Source organism: Salminus brasiliensis, chromosome 14 (genome assembly GCF_030463535.1).
Source record: "Salminus brasiliensis chromosome 14, fSalBra1.hap2, whole genome shotgun sequence".
NCBI classification, from domain to species: domain Eukaryota; kingdom Metazoa; phylum Chordata; class Actinopteri; order Characiformes; family Bryconidae; genus Salminus; species Salminus brasiliensis.
This window is the reverse complement of record NC_132891.1, coordinates 4,186,515-4,203,808: the sequence shown is the minus strand read 5'-3', so window position 1 is coordinate 4,203,808 and position 17,294 is coordinate 4,186,515. Positions and strand designations below refer to the sequence as shown.

Here is a 17,294-nt window from a genome sequence, read left to right as displayed (position 1 = left end):
ATCATTCCCTTAATTTATTAAATCACACCTTCAATTTAATAATTTACTCAATTTAATAAAGAATTCCCTTAATTTATTAAATCACACCTTCAATTTAATAATTTACTCAATCTAATAAATAATTCCCTTAATTTATTAAATCACACCTTCAATTTAATAATTTACTCAATCTAATAAATAATTCTCTTGATTTGATAATCAATACCCTACATTTATTAAATTATTCCTTCAGTTTATTGTTATACCATCAATTTATTAAATCACACCTTCAATTTAATAATTTCCTCAATTTAATAAATAATTACCTTAATTGATTAAATCACACCTTCAATTTAATGTCCTCAATTATTAAATCATTCACTCAATCTAATAAATCATTCTCTCAATTTGATAATCAATACCCTACATTTATTAAATTATTCCCTTCATTTTATTTAAAAAAAAAATCTTAATTTAATAAACTATTTCCTACATTTATTCAATTGTACCCCAATTTAATAATTTCCTCAATTTAATAAATCATTCACTCAATTTGATCATTTATTATACCCATAAATGATACCCATAATTTAATAAATAATTTACTCAATGTAATAAACCATACCCTCAGTTTAATAAACATTCCCTTAATTTATTAAATCACACCTTCAATTTAATAATTTACTCAATCTAATAAATAATTCCCTTAATTTATTAAATCACACCTTCAATTTAATAATTTCCTCAATCTAATAAATAATTCCCTTAATTTATTAAATCACACCTTCAATTTAATAATTCCCTCAATCTAATAAATAATTCCCTTAATTTATTAAATCACACCTTCAATTTAATAATTTACTCAATCTAATAAATAATTCCCTTAATTTATTAAATCACACCTTCAATTTAATAATTTACTCAATTTAATAAATAATTATCTCAATTTGATAATCAATACCCTACATTTATTAAATTATTCCCTTCATTTTATTAAAAAAATGAAGTAAAATTAATTTAATAAACTATTTCCTAAATTTATTAAATTGTACCCCAATTTAATAATTTCCTCAATCTAATAAATCATTCACTCAATTTGATCATTTATTATACCCATAAATGAGACCCATCATTTAATAAATAATTTACTCAATGTAATAAACCATACCCTCAGTTTAATAAACATTCCCTTAATTTATTAAATCACACCTTCAATAATTTCCTCAATCTAATAAAATTTCTCTTAATTTGTTAATGAATACCCTAAATGTATTAAAATATACCCTTAATTTTATTTTTAAAATCTTAGTTTAATAAACTATTCACTCAATCTATTAAATAATCCCCTCAATTTGCTCATTTATTATATCAATAAATGATACCCATAATTTATACATACATTATACCCATAATTTAATAAAATAAAATAAATAATTTACTCAATGTATTAAACCATACCCTACATTTAATAAATCATTCCTTCAGTTTATTAAGTTATACCATCAATTTGTTAAATGATACCCACAATTTAATAATTTCCTCAATTTAATAAATCATTCACTCAATCTAAGAAATAATTCCCTCAATTTGATAATTTATTATACCCATAAATGATACCTTTATTTAATAAATAATTGACTCAATGTATTAAACCATACCCTTAGTTTAATAAACATTCCCTCAATTTAATAAATAGTTCCCTCAATTTATTAAACTATACCCTTAATTTAATAAATAATTAACTTAATTTAATAATTAGTTTCCTCATTTGATAATTCACACATCCTCAATTTATTAGGTCATACCCTCGGTCTATTAAATCATTCCCTCAATTTATTAAATCATTTCCTCAACTGAATAAATCGTTGGCTCAGTTTAATTAATCAACAGACCTTGAATCCCAGTTTCAGGTTATGGCATTTGCTTACCCATTATGTAAATGGGAATAGTGGTGCACCTGCATGGTCCTCCACCAGGCGGAGTGTTGTGCAGAGACAGTCTTCCATCAACACTCTCAGTATAGAGGGATCCTGTCTACAGTGAAGGTGATTCCCTGATGGGAATGAATATTGTATGCAACCACTTGCAGGTACGACTGTTCTCTACGACCCTAAGACCAAGTGGCCTACTGTGGTGTTATTGTTGTCTTATGGATGGGAGCTAATATACAGTACAACCCAGTTCACTCACAGGACAGTATGTCATTTGATTCTTCCTCCTCAGAAAGCCGACACCAGTGACTCTGCTAATGTTCCCTGAAATGTCTTGGTTCATGCAAACACATCAACAAGCATCTCCTACTGTATTCAGTATGATGTTATCAGTTGTGACCGTCACTTGATTAGCTATGCTGGCATGCAGTGGACGCCAGTGAAGTTCAGGGCTGGGCTGGAAGTTACTTGTTAGTTGCAAATGTACTTTATTTGCATAGTAAAGCAAATTAATTGCATTTTTGTTGTCCAGTTCATCAAGAAGGCGGTTCATCTAGAATAAAATCTTCATTATGTTCATCAGGGAAGATGCTGGTTGGTGTTGTTGGTGGTTGCTGGCCCCTTCCATGCTGTATGGTCTGGGTTTCACGCTCTTTGCACTGGTTTTACATGCGAGCACATTACCTTTGGCTTTAGGTGACTTTCAACAGCAGCTGTTGGTGTAAAAATCAGGGTCCGGATGTGTGATGAGAGGAGTAAGAGTAAGTACACCTGCAGATTCAGCCACTTCCCAATTGCAGTCACTCCTTTTAGCCAATCATCAACTGTATCTGCTTTGTGACCCATCTTCCACACATGAGACCCTTACTGCACTGTCACTCACCCCACAGGTATTTATAGCCCCATCATCTTACGCTAACTGTGACGTTCTAGATGACTGGATCACAACATCACAAAAACATCAGGCCGGTCTTGTGGGGTATTCCTGGTATGCAGTGCTTGGTATTTACCAAGAAAGGACAACCTTAGAACTGGCAACAGGTTCATGGACAGGCTCACAGATGCTCATGGAGTTCCCACCTCACAACTTCCAGGACTTGCTTCCAGGATCTGCTGCTAATGTTAGTCTTGGTGCCAGACACCAAAGGACACCTTCAGAGGTCTTGTGGAGTCCACGCCTCGAACAGTCAGATCTGTCAATGTAATGGCTGACCGGTGGACCTCAAGGTTCCTCAAAAGGAACCTCAAAACACACTGAAACCGACCTCAAAAGGGGTCGCGTAATAATCCTGCGTTAGTAACCAGTGTCTTTTAGTATCAATGTAGAACGTTTGTTTCTACATGAATGCGAATGAAACAGTCTGCGAGCGTGTGGTCATGGGTGACCTCACCTGGGCTGCTTCTCCTTTTAAAAATAAACACACAGTGCCTACGCAGAGGGAAATCAAGTAAGCTGACCTGCTCTCAGCAGATTTCCATCTAAAGAGACTCTTCTGAGGAACGATTTGACCAGCTTCAAGAGACATCCACTCGAGAAAAAGTCACTGCAGAACTTTTAGCCAGACTTTACAGTCGCTCAGCTCTTGTACAGGAACCCAAAACAAACCCAAAAGTTTAACAAGTTTCTTACCAATGGATAAATTTAATAACCTGCTCTTATGTGTATAGCATGTTCTTCAAAACACTCTGAAATCACTAACAACACTGAATTAGGGTCACTAATTGTATTATTTAGCTAAGATTGAGGCTTAAATGCATCAAAGTAACTTTGACAATAACAGTATAGTTAAAAGTAGAAAGGTAATCTAGAAGTACTGCTACATTGTTTTCAGAATTACAGTATTTATGCTAGGACTACCTGTAATATACAGTTAAAGTTGTTTATACATGATTCATCTTACAACTGAATAAGGCCCAGGACATACTTTACGCAAGGCCGCGAACGCTTCCAGCTACGCAAACTGAATTCTGAAGCGAATTCTTGCTGCAAAAGGCTCTTGAGAGTTGTCTTGTACTGCCTTCGTTTTTTTTTTCCACTCAACTGTCATGGTGGACGAGTCTGGTCTGATGGTCTGGTCTCTCTCTATGGCCCCAACTGAGTACTGGGGGTTTAGCCACCACAGTAAAGCAAGAACGTACGTGGCGTTTGCAGAGCGTTGGTCGGGCGTTGCGTCGAGTATGTTTCTGGCCTAAAGAATGAGCATAACCATAAACCGACAGATGGATGGTTTGAGTTAACTATATGCTCTGAAATTCACATTCAAGGAAAAAGAAACAATATATGAATTATATTTTTGAATAGACAAGCTGTTTCCATCATCAGCCCTCCCATTGGCCCTTCACTATTGCATAGGAAAATAGAAACTATCCATGTTTAAGCTTAAAACGTAATAAATTGCATTCATCATTTCTCCTCTAATACATGGTTACGTGTCCACCAGCCAGAATAACAGCACTAGTCCTGCTAAGGTGTACCCCAGTCTCTTGAGCGTCATTGCTCGTGTCAATTTTAGCCCACTATTCCTCGAAGTCTGTGCTTCGTATCCAAGTAGAACACAGTAGTATTCCAGGATGACCACTGTGCGATTGTGAAATATACACCCACTCTCAGACTGAAACAGATCCCTACTCCCTTATTAGTACTGCACTATATAGTGGGCTACTATTTAGTGTACGTAGAAACTTAAGTTTAAGTAGAAACAAAAAAGAAATTTGGACACTTCCTCATCATCAACAAGTGTCTGAGTGCTTGAATCTCCACAAACTGAATTCTGAGTGAAAGTCCTTAAAGTATTTGTGCTGTTCATTATGGAATAATATTTGACCCTTGTGTTGCTGAGCAACCTAAACCTACTGTTAACGAACTACATGAGAAAATATTGAAAATTTACAGCGTCCAGTGGCTCCTAACCAATCACTTGCTTACATAAGCAAACATTAAAAAGTCTGTTGCTTAGTAACAAAAAGACTCGCAATGCATTCTGGTTAACATTCAGCTCATATAGTGAGCTACACTGTTCACTGTAGACTGTAGTCCCCTCAAAATCACGCTTAAATGGCCGACATACTCAGTAGTGCCCTAAAACGTAAATAGGGGATTATTCCTTAAATTTTTAATTAAGGAATTGACCAAGAAACTTCAATCCTTAAACCCAAGTTTAATAGTTTAGTTATTAATCCTAAAGAGGAAACTATTGTGAGATACTCAGTAAGCATTTAAGTTTACCAGATTTTGTGGCGTCCCACAGGGTTCTATGTTAGGGCCTATAAAAGTGATGTAAGTTCTGATAGTTTGGGCCTGTATGCAGGGTTTAAAGTGTTAACTGACAGGATTAACACAGTTATTAAGGCAGTGTGACACATAACCAAGTGTAATAATGGTTGAAAGAGAAAGTTCTGGGAGCGCTATATGATATTTTTCTCTATCTCTATGTAACTTTTAAACCCATCAGTAGTTTTCTCTAGAAGATGCAGTTGAGCATGTGTGAGCTTATGGCTCTGAGGTTTTACACTGGAAAAAAAGTAAAGCACTTAATTCACTTCAGTCAGACGTGTTCATCATTTCCACATGAATCAAATATAGGAATCTCACAGTTTTTTCACTCTGGACAGTGACTGTGTTTTATTCCTGTGAAACTGATGAACGTATCTGAATTAAGGATAAATTCATGCAGCACTTTCTTCAGGGTAAGGCAGTCGGGAGATGGCAGTCAGTGCAGGAAAGCACCCGAACAGCGTTGGCAGAGAGGCTCAGAGGAAGCTGTTGTCACTGGAGACATAAGAGAAGCCGCTGAAGGCATTGGAGCTGCTGTTGGCTAAGCTTTGGGTCAGTTCTGGAGTGCGGCCCACTGAATTCGGCACCATCTCTCTGGTGAACTCTGGGTCAATGTGCTGCAGGTCAGCTGGGCCTCTCTGGGGACATGAAGAAACACATTTCACTGGGTGAACAGTGGTACAGACTGTAAGAGTGTCACAATATAACGTCACAAAACGAGGGCATCACTTTGATCAAACAACATATACTAGGTTATAATTATGAAAATAATACTAATGATGAATTAAATGGTGCTTAAAAACCCCTGGTAACTGTTCTTTACCTCTGAGAATGATGATCTGCTTTATAATTTACAGCCAAAGTACATACACCTATTAACCATAACATTAGGACCAGGTGAAGTGAGAATTCTGTCAACAGGTGGGAAATATTAGGCAGCGAGTGAACAGTCCGTTTTTGAAGGTGATGAAGGTGTTGAGTCAGGAAAAATGGGCAAGTGCAAGAATCTGAGACACTTTGACCAGAACCAAACTGTGATGTTCTAGACGACTGGGTCAGAACGTCTCCAAAACATCAGGCAGGTCTGCAGTGGTCAGTATCTACAAAAAGTGCTCCAAGAAAGGACTAATTGATGCGATCCTTGGAGGCCCCACCTCACAACTTACAGGATTTAAGGGATCTGCTGCTAACGTCTTGGTGCCAGGCACCACAGGACACCTTCAGAGGTACCTACTAGACAGATGGTATTAAAGACAGACGGGATTAGCATCCAGTGTAAATGCTAACCCTAAACCCTGAAACAAGAAGGAGCTGCTGTGCGACTGACCGTACAAACAGACTGCTGGAAGCTCAAGAAAAGAGAAACTAATGGAATCCAGGCACCAAAACACGTGGGAGCTCACTGAGTGATGAAGTCACGCTCTGAAAACAGGTGTGAAAAATACAAGCCCACCATAGTTGTAAATTCAGCAACATGCTAAGCTCGATTAAAAGGGAAAGCAAGCAAACCTGGATGAGCCAGTCTACTGAATGAGCCTGAAAACAGTGGGAAACACTCCTAAGGCCGTTCACTCGACTCTCAGGCTCTCAGATATGATGCCTTATCCTCTAAACAGGGGTGACTTAAGCGTGACTGGACGTTCCCGGCTACACATTGCTGTCTATGAACCATTCAATGTTTGGTCATGTGGATGGATCGCTGTCGAGTTGCCTTTAACTTGAGCAGATAGTCGCTGGTTTCAGTCCCGGTTTGGCCGTTTTCCCTAATAAGCGCTCCAGCTGGAACATGGCATCAATGCATATCCTCTATAGTAATAAGTCACACATCCAATATCTCCATACAGTCTTTGCACAATCCTCACTAATGCGAATGCATGACATTTGTTTGGGTTTAATTCCATGCAAATGGTCCATAAACTGTGCAATCAGGCTCATATATGGCTTCCATTTTTCCACTTCCAACCTACCACATTAGGGTTATATGGTGGAGTGATGCGCTTGTGGTAGAGGTCATCCCAGTTAATGTGAGTGAAGAACACATGGTTTTTAATCTCCAACTGCAAATCAAAACAATGCATACAATAAGTTAAACACTGCAGAGTACCAGAGTTAGAAGATAGGAATATTTGATATGGGCATACTTCACGCAAGGCATGGCATTCTATACCTATATATTCATTTGATCTACTCATGCTCCGCCCATAAATTCTTTTTTTTGTAGTAATTGCTGCTAGGTAGGACAAGCTTTACAAAACAATTGGACCTAATGGGAGCCAAAACGAAAACTGTAGCAAATAATTATAATTTCAAATGTGTGTGAGTGTGTGAAAGGTCTTTTTTCTTGTTTAATCAAGCTACATTTGCATAGTTTCATAGTTTCATATCCACACTGACTAGATTAGGTACTACAATACAGTCCAGCTGGGTAGCATAGCATTTTAAACCCTGCCCATGAAAACCTTGCCATGAAAAAATGCATTTGTGGATGGAGCATTTATGGGAGTTAGCTGTTAGCTTAGGCCCCTGAAACCTAGGTTCATTATTCAGTTATTAATCCTTATGCAGAAACTATTGAGAATGATTTGGTAGCTGTTGGTTTAGCATATCTTGTGGAGTCCCACTGGGTTCTATTTTAAGGCCTATACAACTGTAACTGATGTAAATTAGGACAGTGATGTACTTATAAGAGTAAAGAAGTGTGGGCTACAGGGTCAAAGGGGTTAAACAGCTAAACAGAAGACTGGCTTTATGGCTAAAAGACTTATGGACAGAAGACTGCAATGCTGGATCTGATTTTGCGGGTTCTACTGCAGGCGTAGCATCAGATACATGTTACCACCGTCTCACCAGTAACCCCATCTACCCTAAACATTTCTATCACATTAACAGGCACATCTTAGGGCCACAATCGACCTGAAAAGATACAGTCTGCACTCACAAAGTCAGCGATGGCCCCTAATCTGCGATGCTGGTCTTTCTGCAGAAGTCCTTGCAGCAGGTGACACACTGCGTCAGACTTTCCAGGAGGCATCTGCAGGGGCTTGTATAAGATGGCATCATACATCTCTGCTACATCTCGACGGTAGAATGGAGGCTGTGGACATTGCAATATTAGAGAGGTACGTGGGGAGGAAATCCTGGTCCAAGTCATGTTGGCAAGTACACCGAGAAACCTGGTATTAGTTAATATAGGATTCCTAATAAATAACACAGGTAAATACAGGTAAAAGGTTTGGAATCGCTGTTTTCAATAAGATCAAAGTTCTGTTTGTAGATACATGTACAAATAATTTCTAATATTTAGTACAGAATAATGACATCTATGTTCTAGATGTTATTGCTGAATAAAATAATCATAAATATTAATATGACAAGTGATTCCAAACCACTGTTCTATCATGTATTAGCATTTCTATTAGGTCACACTGTATTATTTACTACTGGAACTCACTAGGCTGAAGAGCATTTCATAAAGCACGGCTCCTAAGCACCACCAGTCCACTGTGCGGTCATACGGCTCTTTCCGAAGCACCTCTGGAGCAAGGTACTAAAACGAGAGAGAAAGAGAGCAGCAGTGATGACCATAGGGGCAAAAAAACATAAAACGCCAATCACGTCTTCATGGAGTTTTCTGCTAGGGCTCACCTCAGGTGTTCCGCAAAACGTGGAAGTGGTGGCTTCTGGTTCCAAGCCTTCTTTGCATAAGCCAAAATCTGTCAGCACCACATGGCCCTAGAACAGGCCATAAAACCATCAAACCAAATTCTCCAGAAGTCTGGAAAACAAATAAGTCACAGAGGGGGCCTTACCTGAGCATCTAACAGGATGTTTTCTGGTTTCAAATCCCTGAGTAGATACAAAGAAGACCAGAAAGAGAGGTCAGGTGAGCAACTGTACATCTTAGAGAGTGTTTCTACCTGTAAACCTCTACATTAACATCTCTACATTAGATTAAACCCAAAATAACATAAAGTCAGTGGTCAGTGAGAGTGTCTACCTGTAATTAACTCTATATAACATTAGAATAAACCCAAATAAACATAAGGTCAGTGAGAGTGTCTACCTGTAATTAACTCTATATAACATTAGAATAAACCCAAATAAACATAAAGTCAGTGGTCAGTGAGAGTGTCTACCTGTAATTAACTCTATATAACATTAGAATAAACCCACATAAACATAAGGTCAGTGAGAGTGTCTACCTGTAATTAACTCTATATAACATTAGAATAAACCCAAATAAACATAAAGTCAGTGGTCAGTGAGAGTGTCTACCTGTAATTAACTCTATATAACATTAGAATAAACCCAAATAAATGTAAAGTTAGTGGTCAGTAAGAGTGTCTACCTGTAATTAACTCTATATTAACATTAGAATAAACCCCATTAAACATAAAGTCAGTGGTCAGTGAGAGTGTCTACCTGTAATTAACTCTACATAACATTGGAATAAACCCTGATAAACATAAAGTCAGTGGTCAGTGAGAGTGTCTACCTGTAATTAACTCTATATAACATTAGAATACACCCAAATAAACATAACGTCAGTGGTCAGTGAGAGTGTCTACCTGTAATTAACTCTATATAACATTAGAATAAACCCAAATAAACATAAAGTCAGTGGTCAGTGAGAGCGTCTACCTGTAATTAACTCTATATTAACATTAGAATAAACCCAAATAAACATAACGTCAGTGGTCAGTGAGAGTGTCTACCTGTAATTAACTCTATATAACATTAGAATAAACCCAAATAAACATAAAGTCAGTGGTCAGTGAGAGCGTCTACCTGTAATTAACTCTATATTAACATTAGAATAAACCCAAATAAACATAACGTCAGTGGTCAGTGAGAGTGTCTACCTGTAATTAACTTAGAATAACCCCCAATTTTACCTGTTAAACCTCTAAATAACCTGTTTACTGTAGAACTCTATATAACGTTACAATAAACCCAGATAAACTGCGGGGTCAGTGGTCAGAATGTGCTGTTGGTCAGTTAGTGAGATTTTTGTTAGAAGATGTTAGAAGATCACAGGTTTGGGTGCTGGTCTTCTCTGTGAACTCCAGACACCGTATGAATGTGTTCATTTCCCCAGCAGCTCACCTGATCTAAAGTTTTGCAGATGGTCAAGCTAAGACACTCACACACGTCCAACCACAATAGTCCGTTTATTTGTATTTATTGTGATGTTAATTTTAATAAAATTAAAATGCATATGTCATATTCATGTATATTCATGTATATATGTTATATATATACACTGACCTGTAAATGATATTGAGGGAATGAAGGTAGCCAATGGCGCTGGCCACTTCAGCGCCATAGAAGCGTGCCCGTGGCTCTGAGAAACACCGCTCTCTCTGAAGATGGAAAAATAACTGGAAAAAGGTAAAAGATGCTTGGTACATTAAGCAGGACCATACACTAGAGTGAAGTCTACTATCCTCATTAATTCAAATGTGTAAATGACAAAAATTAATATAAGACATCACGTCTTCATGTGGAACGTCTGAATCAAGCAGATCTCTCACTTGATGCATCACTGCACCAGAAACGCATCACTTCTCACGCTGTAAGCAGGTGCTATCAGAACTGTATTTGAACTCAGTTTCCATACAGAAAAACCCTGGTATCATGGAGCAGCTTGAGAGCAAACATGTCCCATGATAAGACTACATGCAATACATACAAGATTACGGCCTGGTCTTCATGCCTCGGGCTTACTCACCTCTCCCCCGTTGACGTAGTCCAGGACGAAATAGAGCTTCTCAGAGGTCTGGAAGGAGTAGTGAAGGCCCACCAGGAATGGATGCTTCAGGCTCTTCAGCAGCACGTTCCTCTCTGCCATTATATTCTTTTGCTGGAAGCACAAAACTGCACTGATCCACCAAGGACAACAGTAACTATATAGAAGCAGTACTGATGAAAATGTGCTTCTCTTGTTGAATTTGCAGTGTTTAGTTGGTAACTGGTACCATTATTCCATTACCAAAAGAATCAATAATCAATAAAAATATTTAACATTGCCTCTTTAAAATACTCTGACTACTGAATATTAAAAAAACTCTCAGTAACTAATATAATCAATAGTAAAACTCAAATAAGGATCACTCAATATTATAAGTGATCATATAATATAGCGTTAATACTAATTCAACCAACCATCCTCTAGTAATAATAATTACCTAAATTATATCATAATAAAAAAACCTTTTTTTAATAAATACTAGTTTACTAATATAACTGATCATATACAATGGTCTTAATCAACCATATACAGTACACTAATATTGCTAATATAAATAATAATCAATTACAAGTTTACTAATATAACTGATCATGTGCTCTGTTACCAATAGGAATGACAGAATAAGACTTAAAAAACTTTAATTGATTAATTGATAACTAGTTTAAAACCATAAAGAATAATACAGTATAGTCTTTAAAATCAATGACTCAACTATTTAGTGTACTCTATCACTAATATAAATGATAGAATAACTGATGACTCGATTAATCGCTTTGATTAATTTATTAACAGTTTAGTAATATAACTGATAATACAATATGAACTTTTTTAAAACAACCACTAAACCATATGGAGTGCTCTATTATTAATATAAATCATAGGTGATATTTGAAACCCTCTGATAAGTTGATTAATCGATCTGATTAATCGATTCCTAGTTTACTAATATATATGATGATATAACATGGTGTTTTTAAAAAGCAATCAATATGGAATCATCTATAATTATAATAAATCAAAGGTAATATTTTTTAACACTCTAAAAAGTCACTCTAGTCACTCAATTATTAATATAAATAATAGGTCATATTTTAATACTTTAGTTAAAGTTACTCGATTACTAGTTTACTAATATAACTGATAGTAGAATTTGGTGTTTTTTAACAGCAACCAATAAACCATATGGATATATTCTATTAATATTCTATTAGTCATATAAATCACAGGTAATATTTTAAACACTATGACAAGTTGATTAATTGCTTAGATTAATCAATGACTTGTTTATATATATATATATATATATATAAAACATATTCTTTTTAAAAGCAACCAATACACCATATTAAGTACTCGATTAGTCCTATAAATTACTGGTAATATTTAAACACTGACAAGTCGATTAATCGCTTACATATATACTTTTTATTATATACATATATATATTTATATATATATAACTGCTAACATAATAAACTTTTCAAAACCTGCTGACCTTATTAATCACTAATATAAATAAATACCTAATAGAAATAATATAATAATAATAATTATAATCTGGCTGTTAAAAAATATATGATTACTAATATAATCAACAGTGTATCAGTGTTTAATCAGTGACTAATCCTGACTTATGACTTGATTAATCATCAAAACAGACGACTAGACGACTAATCGAACGACTTCATGACTGATTGGTCGTCACTCTGTTAGTCTTTATTATTAATAAAGAAGTCTGGTTATTCGATTCATCGTGAAATTAGGCTCCTTGATTAGTAATTAGTAATATATTCGACAGCGACTGTTCCACCCTAGACAGATCAGCATTGTCCGGCATCTGCTGCAGAGCAACAATGGTACAATGTGGAGAGCGTTCAGGAGCCATGCAGTTAGCATCTGCTCAAACAAACAGAGCCTCATTCTTGCTATTTTCACTTACTCGAGACAATGGACTCATATGACTTACGCACCCGCAGTGCATTACAAACAGGATCCCAGCCCGTTTCACAAGCCGTGGCATTGCATTGCGACACAGAAGGTGTGAACGCAGCACGGACACATTGAAGGAACAGTTAGAGGTTAAGACGCGTGCGGCCTGCTGCAGCTATCAATGATTGTCATGGTACAAAGGACAGAACAAACGTCTGATTAGATTAGATCAGATCGCTGGAACGGCAACAAATGAGTCATGGCCCACTGTCCTCCTCACAGGAACCACACTACCAAACAAAGTGCGGCCAATAACACACACAGCCACGCAGCCACACAGTTCATACCCACCTCTTTTTTCTTCAGGATGACTTTTTTCTGCAGAACCTTCACGGCATAAAACTTTCCATCTGCCTTGAGCTTGGCCAAGAGCACCTGCAATTGATACAGTATCTGTCACTGCTTTGGAGACTGACAAGAAATCTGTAAAGTGTAAATCTTCTCCAGCATGTTCTAAAGATAGCAGGGTAAACAAAGTTCAGCAGGTTTCCTATTAAGAGGTTAATCATTTCTCGAGCCGTTCTTCAAGGTTTCCACAACACTCTTACCTTTCCAAAGGTTCCTTTCCCAATCACGGCCAGAAAATCGAAGTCAGTGGGTTTGGCACTGGAATTGGACAAAAAGCACAACAGGGAACATGTTATAAAACCTGGGTTACTTACTAATATTGTTGCACACATCTCAAAACCCTTCCTGATTACAGTGCTGAGACCTTGAAGGTCATTTCCCCACGTTTACCATAAACACATACAGCACTGTGCAGAGGTTTTAGTAGCTCCAGCACTGTAGAAGCTCCAGATCTCATCAGAACAGATAAAGCAGGTGAACATAAATCCAGTAAAAGGGAGAAACAAGAGCTTCTCATTCTGAAGACAGAAAGTAGTGAGATCTTGTTGGTGAGCTAGTCTGAAGAACAGAGCTCGGTTCCTCCAGGGTTCTCCGGGACGCCCCCTCCCCAGTCCAGCCAGCACAGCGTGGAGGATGTGTTCAACTCCATCAGCAGCAGCAGCAGCAGCTCACCTGATTTACCATCAAACCAGGTGTTGATCTGAGGAGAACTCTAAATAACACTAGACTCCATGAGAGAGGAGAACTTTGGAGATGTTCTAATGATGAACACAGTGATGGAGAACCTCCACCCCTTAATCTAGTCTAATGTAAGACACCGGTGTCTAAAACACATCACTGCACAGTGCTGTATTTAGACAAACTACAAAACCACCAAAAAAGGCTTCACACAGAGCGTTATTGACTCACTGAGGATTTGCTGAAGCTCCCAGATTCACATCGCTGGCCGAAGGGGACGGTGGCTGAAGGACAAATGTTGAAATGCTCATTTTCCCCCCGCTGAGTCACGAGACACAAGGCTGTGATATTGAGGTGAAGAGCGAAAGCAAGCTTGGAAAAGGACTTACTTGGTTATAATGCGCCATGTTCCCGTGCTCCCATTCCGCGGACAGCGCAGGCTACATCAAAGCTGCGTTTCAAAGGCGAAGGGTCAGCATTTGATGACTTGAATGACCACTATGAAAACTGTTGCTCAGCTGAATCTACAGACAGGGGCATCACAGAACTGGATCTTCAGGTTTGTGGCACGAAACAAACCCATGAAGGGCACAGTAACTCAACAGTCCTCATCAGGTTTACACAGTAAACACCTCCTCTCCCACCGGACAGCGGGCCTCTATTTACCGCTGAGCTTTTAGAACATACGATAGGAACACAAAGGCCCAAATGTTGCATAATGCAGTTAGACGGCAAACATTAGCTATTAGCCATACATTTGACTTCTGCGGCTGCTGGGAATGTTAATGTGTAGAGTGCGGCTGCAGATTAGCATTTGCACATTTATCAACTATGCATACATACGGCCTACTGTATACCGCAGACGGCAGGTAGGCTATACAGTCATGTGACCTTGTTTATGCAAAATTGCAACTTTACAGGAGAGAAAGTCAATTCAATTCTATTCAATTCAACCTCAACTACAACCAAACACTGTTAGGCTAAATCTCTTGTGCAGAACAGGTAGGACATGTGCAAGGACAGTGGACAAAACACGAGACACAATGAAGGCTGGGTGATTCAGGGCCAAACTAAGTTACTACACTAACACTAACAGTGTACTAACAGTACAGTTATAGAGTGTATTAGTAGTAGTTTAATATTAGTGTTATAGAACATTAATATTTTATTTATGTAAAAGATTTAGAAGAACATTACGTCAAAATAAAAAACCAAGTGATCCGAGTGTATGCATAGCCACGGTATATACAATATATATATATATAGCTAAGAGTGACAATGCAACAGTAGCATCTACAGGTATATACAGTGATATCATATATATAAGCTATAAAATGCACAAATTTAATTAATATTATAACATTCAAATGATAAAAAGCAGTGTTTACTACTACTTACATTTTTTTTAAAATAATAATATCCATATATCAGCAAACAGGACAGATCTGTAACCTTTTTGTGATCACTAGATTAATCCGGTTACTATCTACAAAGCTTCAAATCAGTTTTTGTTGTTAAATACATTTAAAAAAAATATTTACATTTAAAATGACCAAATGTAAAATGTATTTTAAGTCGATTTCATGAATATTTCTATATAATATAATATTTTTGGGGGGAAATAAATAATAAAACTTATATAATCGTATATAAAAATGACTGCACTGGGTAAAATAATGAGGAATATTATTTTTATAATGTTAGAATATTATAAAAAATAATAATAATAAAAAAAATCTTGGACTTCAAAGTTGACCGTGGGCGTAAAGGACACTTGGGCTGAAGGGGTCCAGCACAGGGACCCTAAACCAGGCACTGTTTAATCAGACACTCTCCAGTACTGCCTGTTTACTCACCCAACCTTCTGGATATTAATCTTGTTAGTAATGACTGAGTGGATAAATAATAAATATTATATAATAATATTATAATATAATAATATAATATAATAATAAATAATTTAATAATTTAATAAATAAATAAATAAATTAATTAATTAATAAGAGCAGAATCAGCAGCGATAAGAGGCTGAAATAGTAAACAAGGCGTGACGCGCTGATACTGCCCCACACGCGCCCAGCAGAGCCCACCGACTCCGGATCCATGGAGGTTCAGCAGTGGTCGAGTGTCTGCTGTGTGTGTGTGTGTGTGTGTGTGTGTGTGTGTGTAAGAGAGTGGAGGCGAGTTTACCTGCCTGTTGATCCGGACTGAGGTGGCTCAGCTGGGTCTGCTCAGCTGGGTCTGCTCGGCGGCGTCTCCTCGCTGCTCCTGCAGAGACTGGAATGAGAGTGAATGATCAACCAGGCTTCAGGCTGAGGGGCGGGGCTGCAGCTGTGTGTGCAGTGTGCGCCGTGCGTGTATTCGCTGCTTTGTGGGGACCAGATGTCCTTCAGTCTGATGAAAACGCAATATAGACTGGGTGGGTTGTGGGGACTTTAAGCAGTTCTGCACAAGTAGAAGGATTTTACTTAAAAAGTGCAGTTTTAGTAGAAAACTAGACTTTATAGGGACCGAATGCACCCAGGGTGCTGAAAATATCCTGTGATTTTTAACGTTACAAGACTGTATTAGAGAAAAGTACAATGATCTAAACTTAGGTTTTGTTTCCTGAAGGTAAAGTTAGGTTTGGGTTTGAAGTTTTTAGAAGTCTTTAGAAAGAAAAAAACACCCCACAAGGACAGAAATACAAACACTACAGAAGGTCTAAAAAGCTGTATTACCTTTAAAACTAAAAAATATTAATTAAAAGAAAGTTGTTTTTTTTTTGTTCAGGGAGTCAGGGTTGGGCTAGGTGGAGTACAACAGCCTTACTATGTAGGCACCGAGTCCCCCTAGGGTGATAAAAACATGATCACTCGTGCTTCACATCAGAGCAATGATTTTATCTTTAACTTTTTAGTATAAAAAAGAAGCTAAAATTAGCTCTCGTTTCCTAATGTTTGGGTTGGGTTAGCATTAAAAGTGCAGTCTTATAAAAAGACATGGACCTAACCTCACAAAGACGGGAATACAAACACCCATTGTGAGGCCCACATGTCCTAAACATGAACAGGATGAGGAATACAGACTTATTGACGTTGTGGGGACCTCAGTGGAGAAGTACCAAGAAAGTACCACCGTTAACCAAAGTTTACCCTATTACAAAAAACCCAAACTGGTCAGCTGAAGCTGGTCAAGCTGGTAGGCCAGTTTAGCTCATGACCAAGCATGACCAGCCTGGTCCACCACCAGTGAGACCAGCTTGTCCAAACCGGTCAATCTGCTTTTTTTACCACACTAGTCAGCCAGTATGACCAGCTTGAAGACTGGTCAGGTTGGTTATGCAGATCATAAATCAGCTAAA

At 37.5% G+C, this 17,294-nt stretch overlaps 1 protein-coding gene across 2 annotated transcripts; it reads right to left on the bottom strand.

The window, feature by feature from the left end:
• Positions 1-3,532: 3,532 nt before the first annotated feature.
• sgk2a (serum/glucocorticoid regulated kinase 2a) lies at positions 3,533-16,241 on the bottom strand. 2 transcript variants are annotated; one of them, XM_072696979.1, is made up of 13 exons: positions 16,142-16,241; positions 14,341-14,475; positions 14,183-14,235; positions 13,474-13,531; positions 13,217-13,300; positions 10,916-11,047; positions 10,453-10,565; positions 8,994-9,030; positions 8,830-8,916; positions 8,636-8,731; positions 8,123-8,278; positions 7,152-7,241; positions 3,533-5,822 (listed from the first exon to the last, which is right to left on the bottom strand). In XM_072696979.1, the coding sequence occupies exons 2-13, from the start codon at positions 14,356-14,358 to the stop codon at positions 5,661-5,663; spliced, it is 1,086 nt and encodes a 361-aa protein (XP_072553080.1). In that variant the 5' UTR covers positions 14,359-14,475; positions 16,142-16,241; the 3' UTR covers positions 3,533-5,660. The 2 variants fall into 2 exon arrangements, with proteins under 2 accessions (XP_072553080.1, XP_072553081.1); XM_072696980.1 differs by having other exon boundaries at positions 16,146-16,237.
• Positions 16,242-17,294: the final 1,053 nt, after the last annotated feature.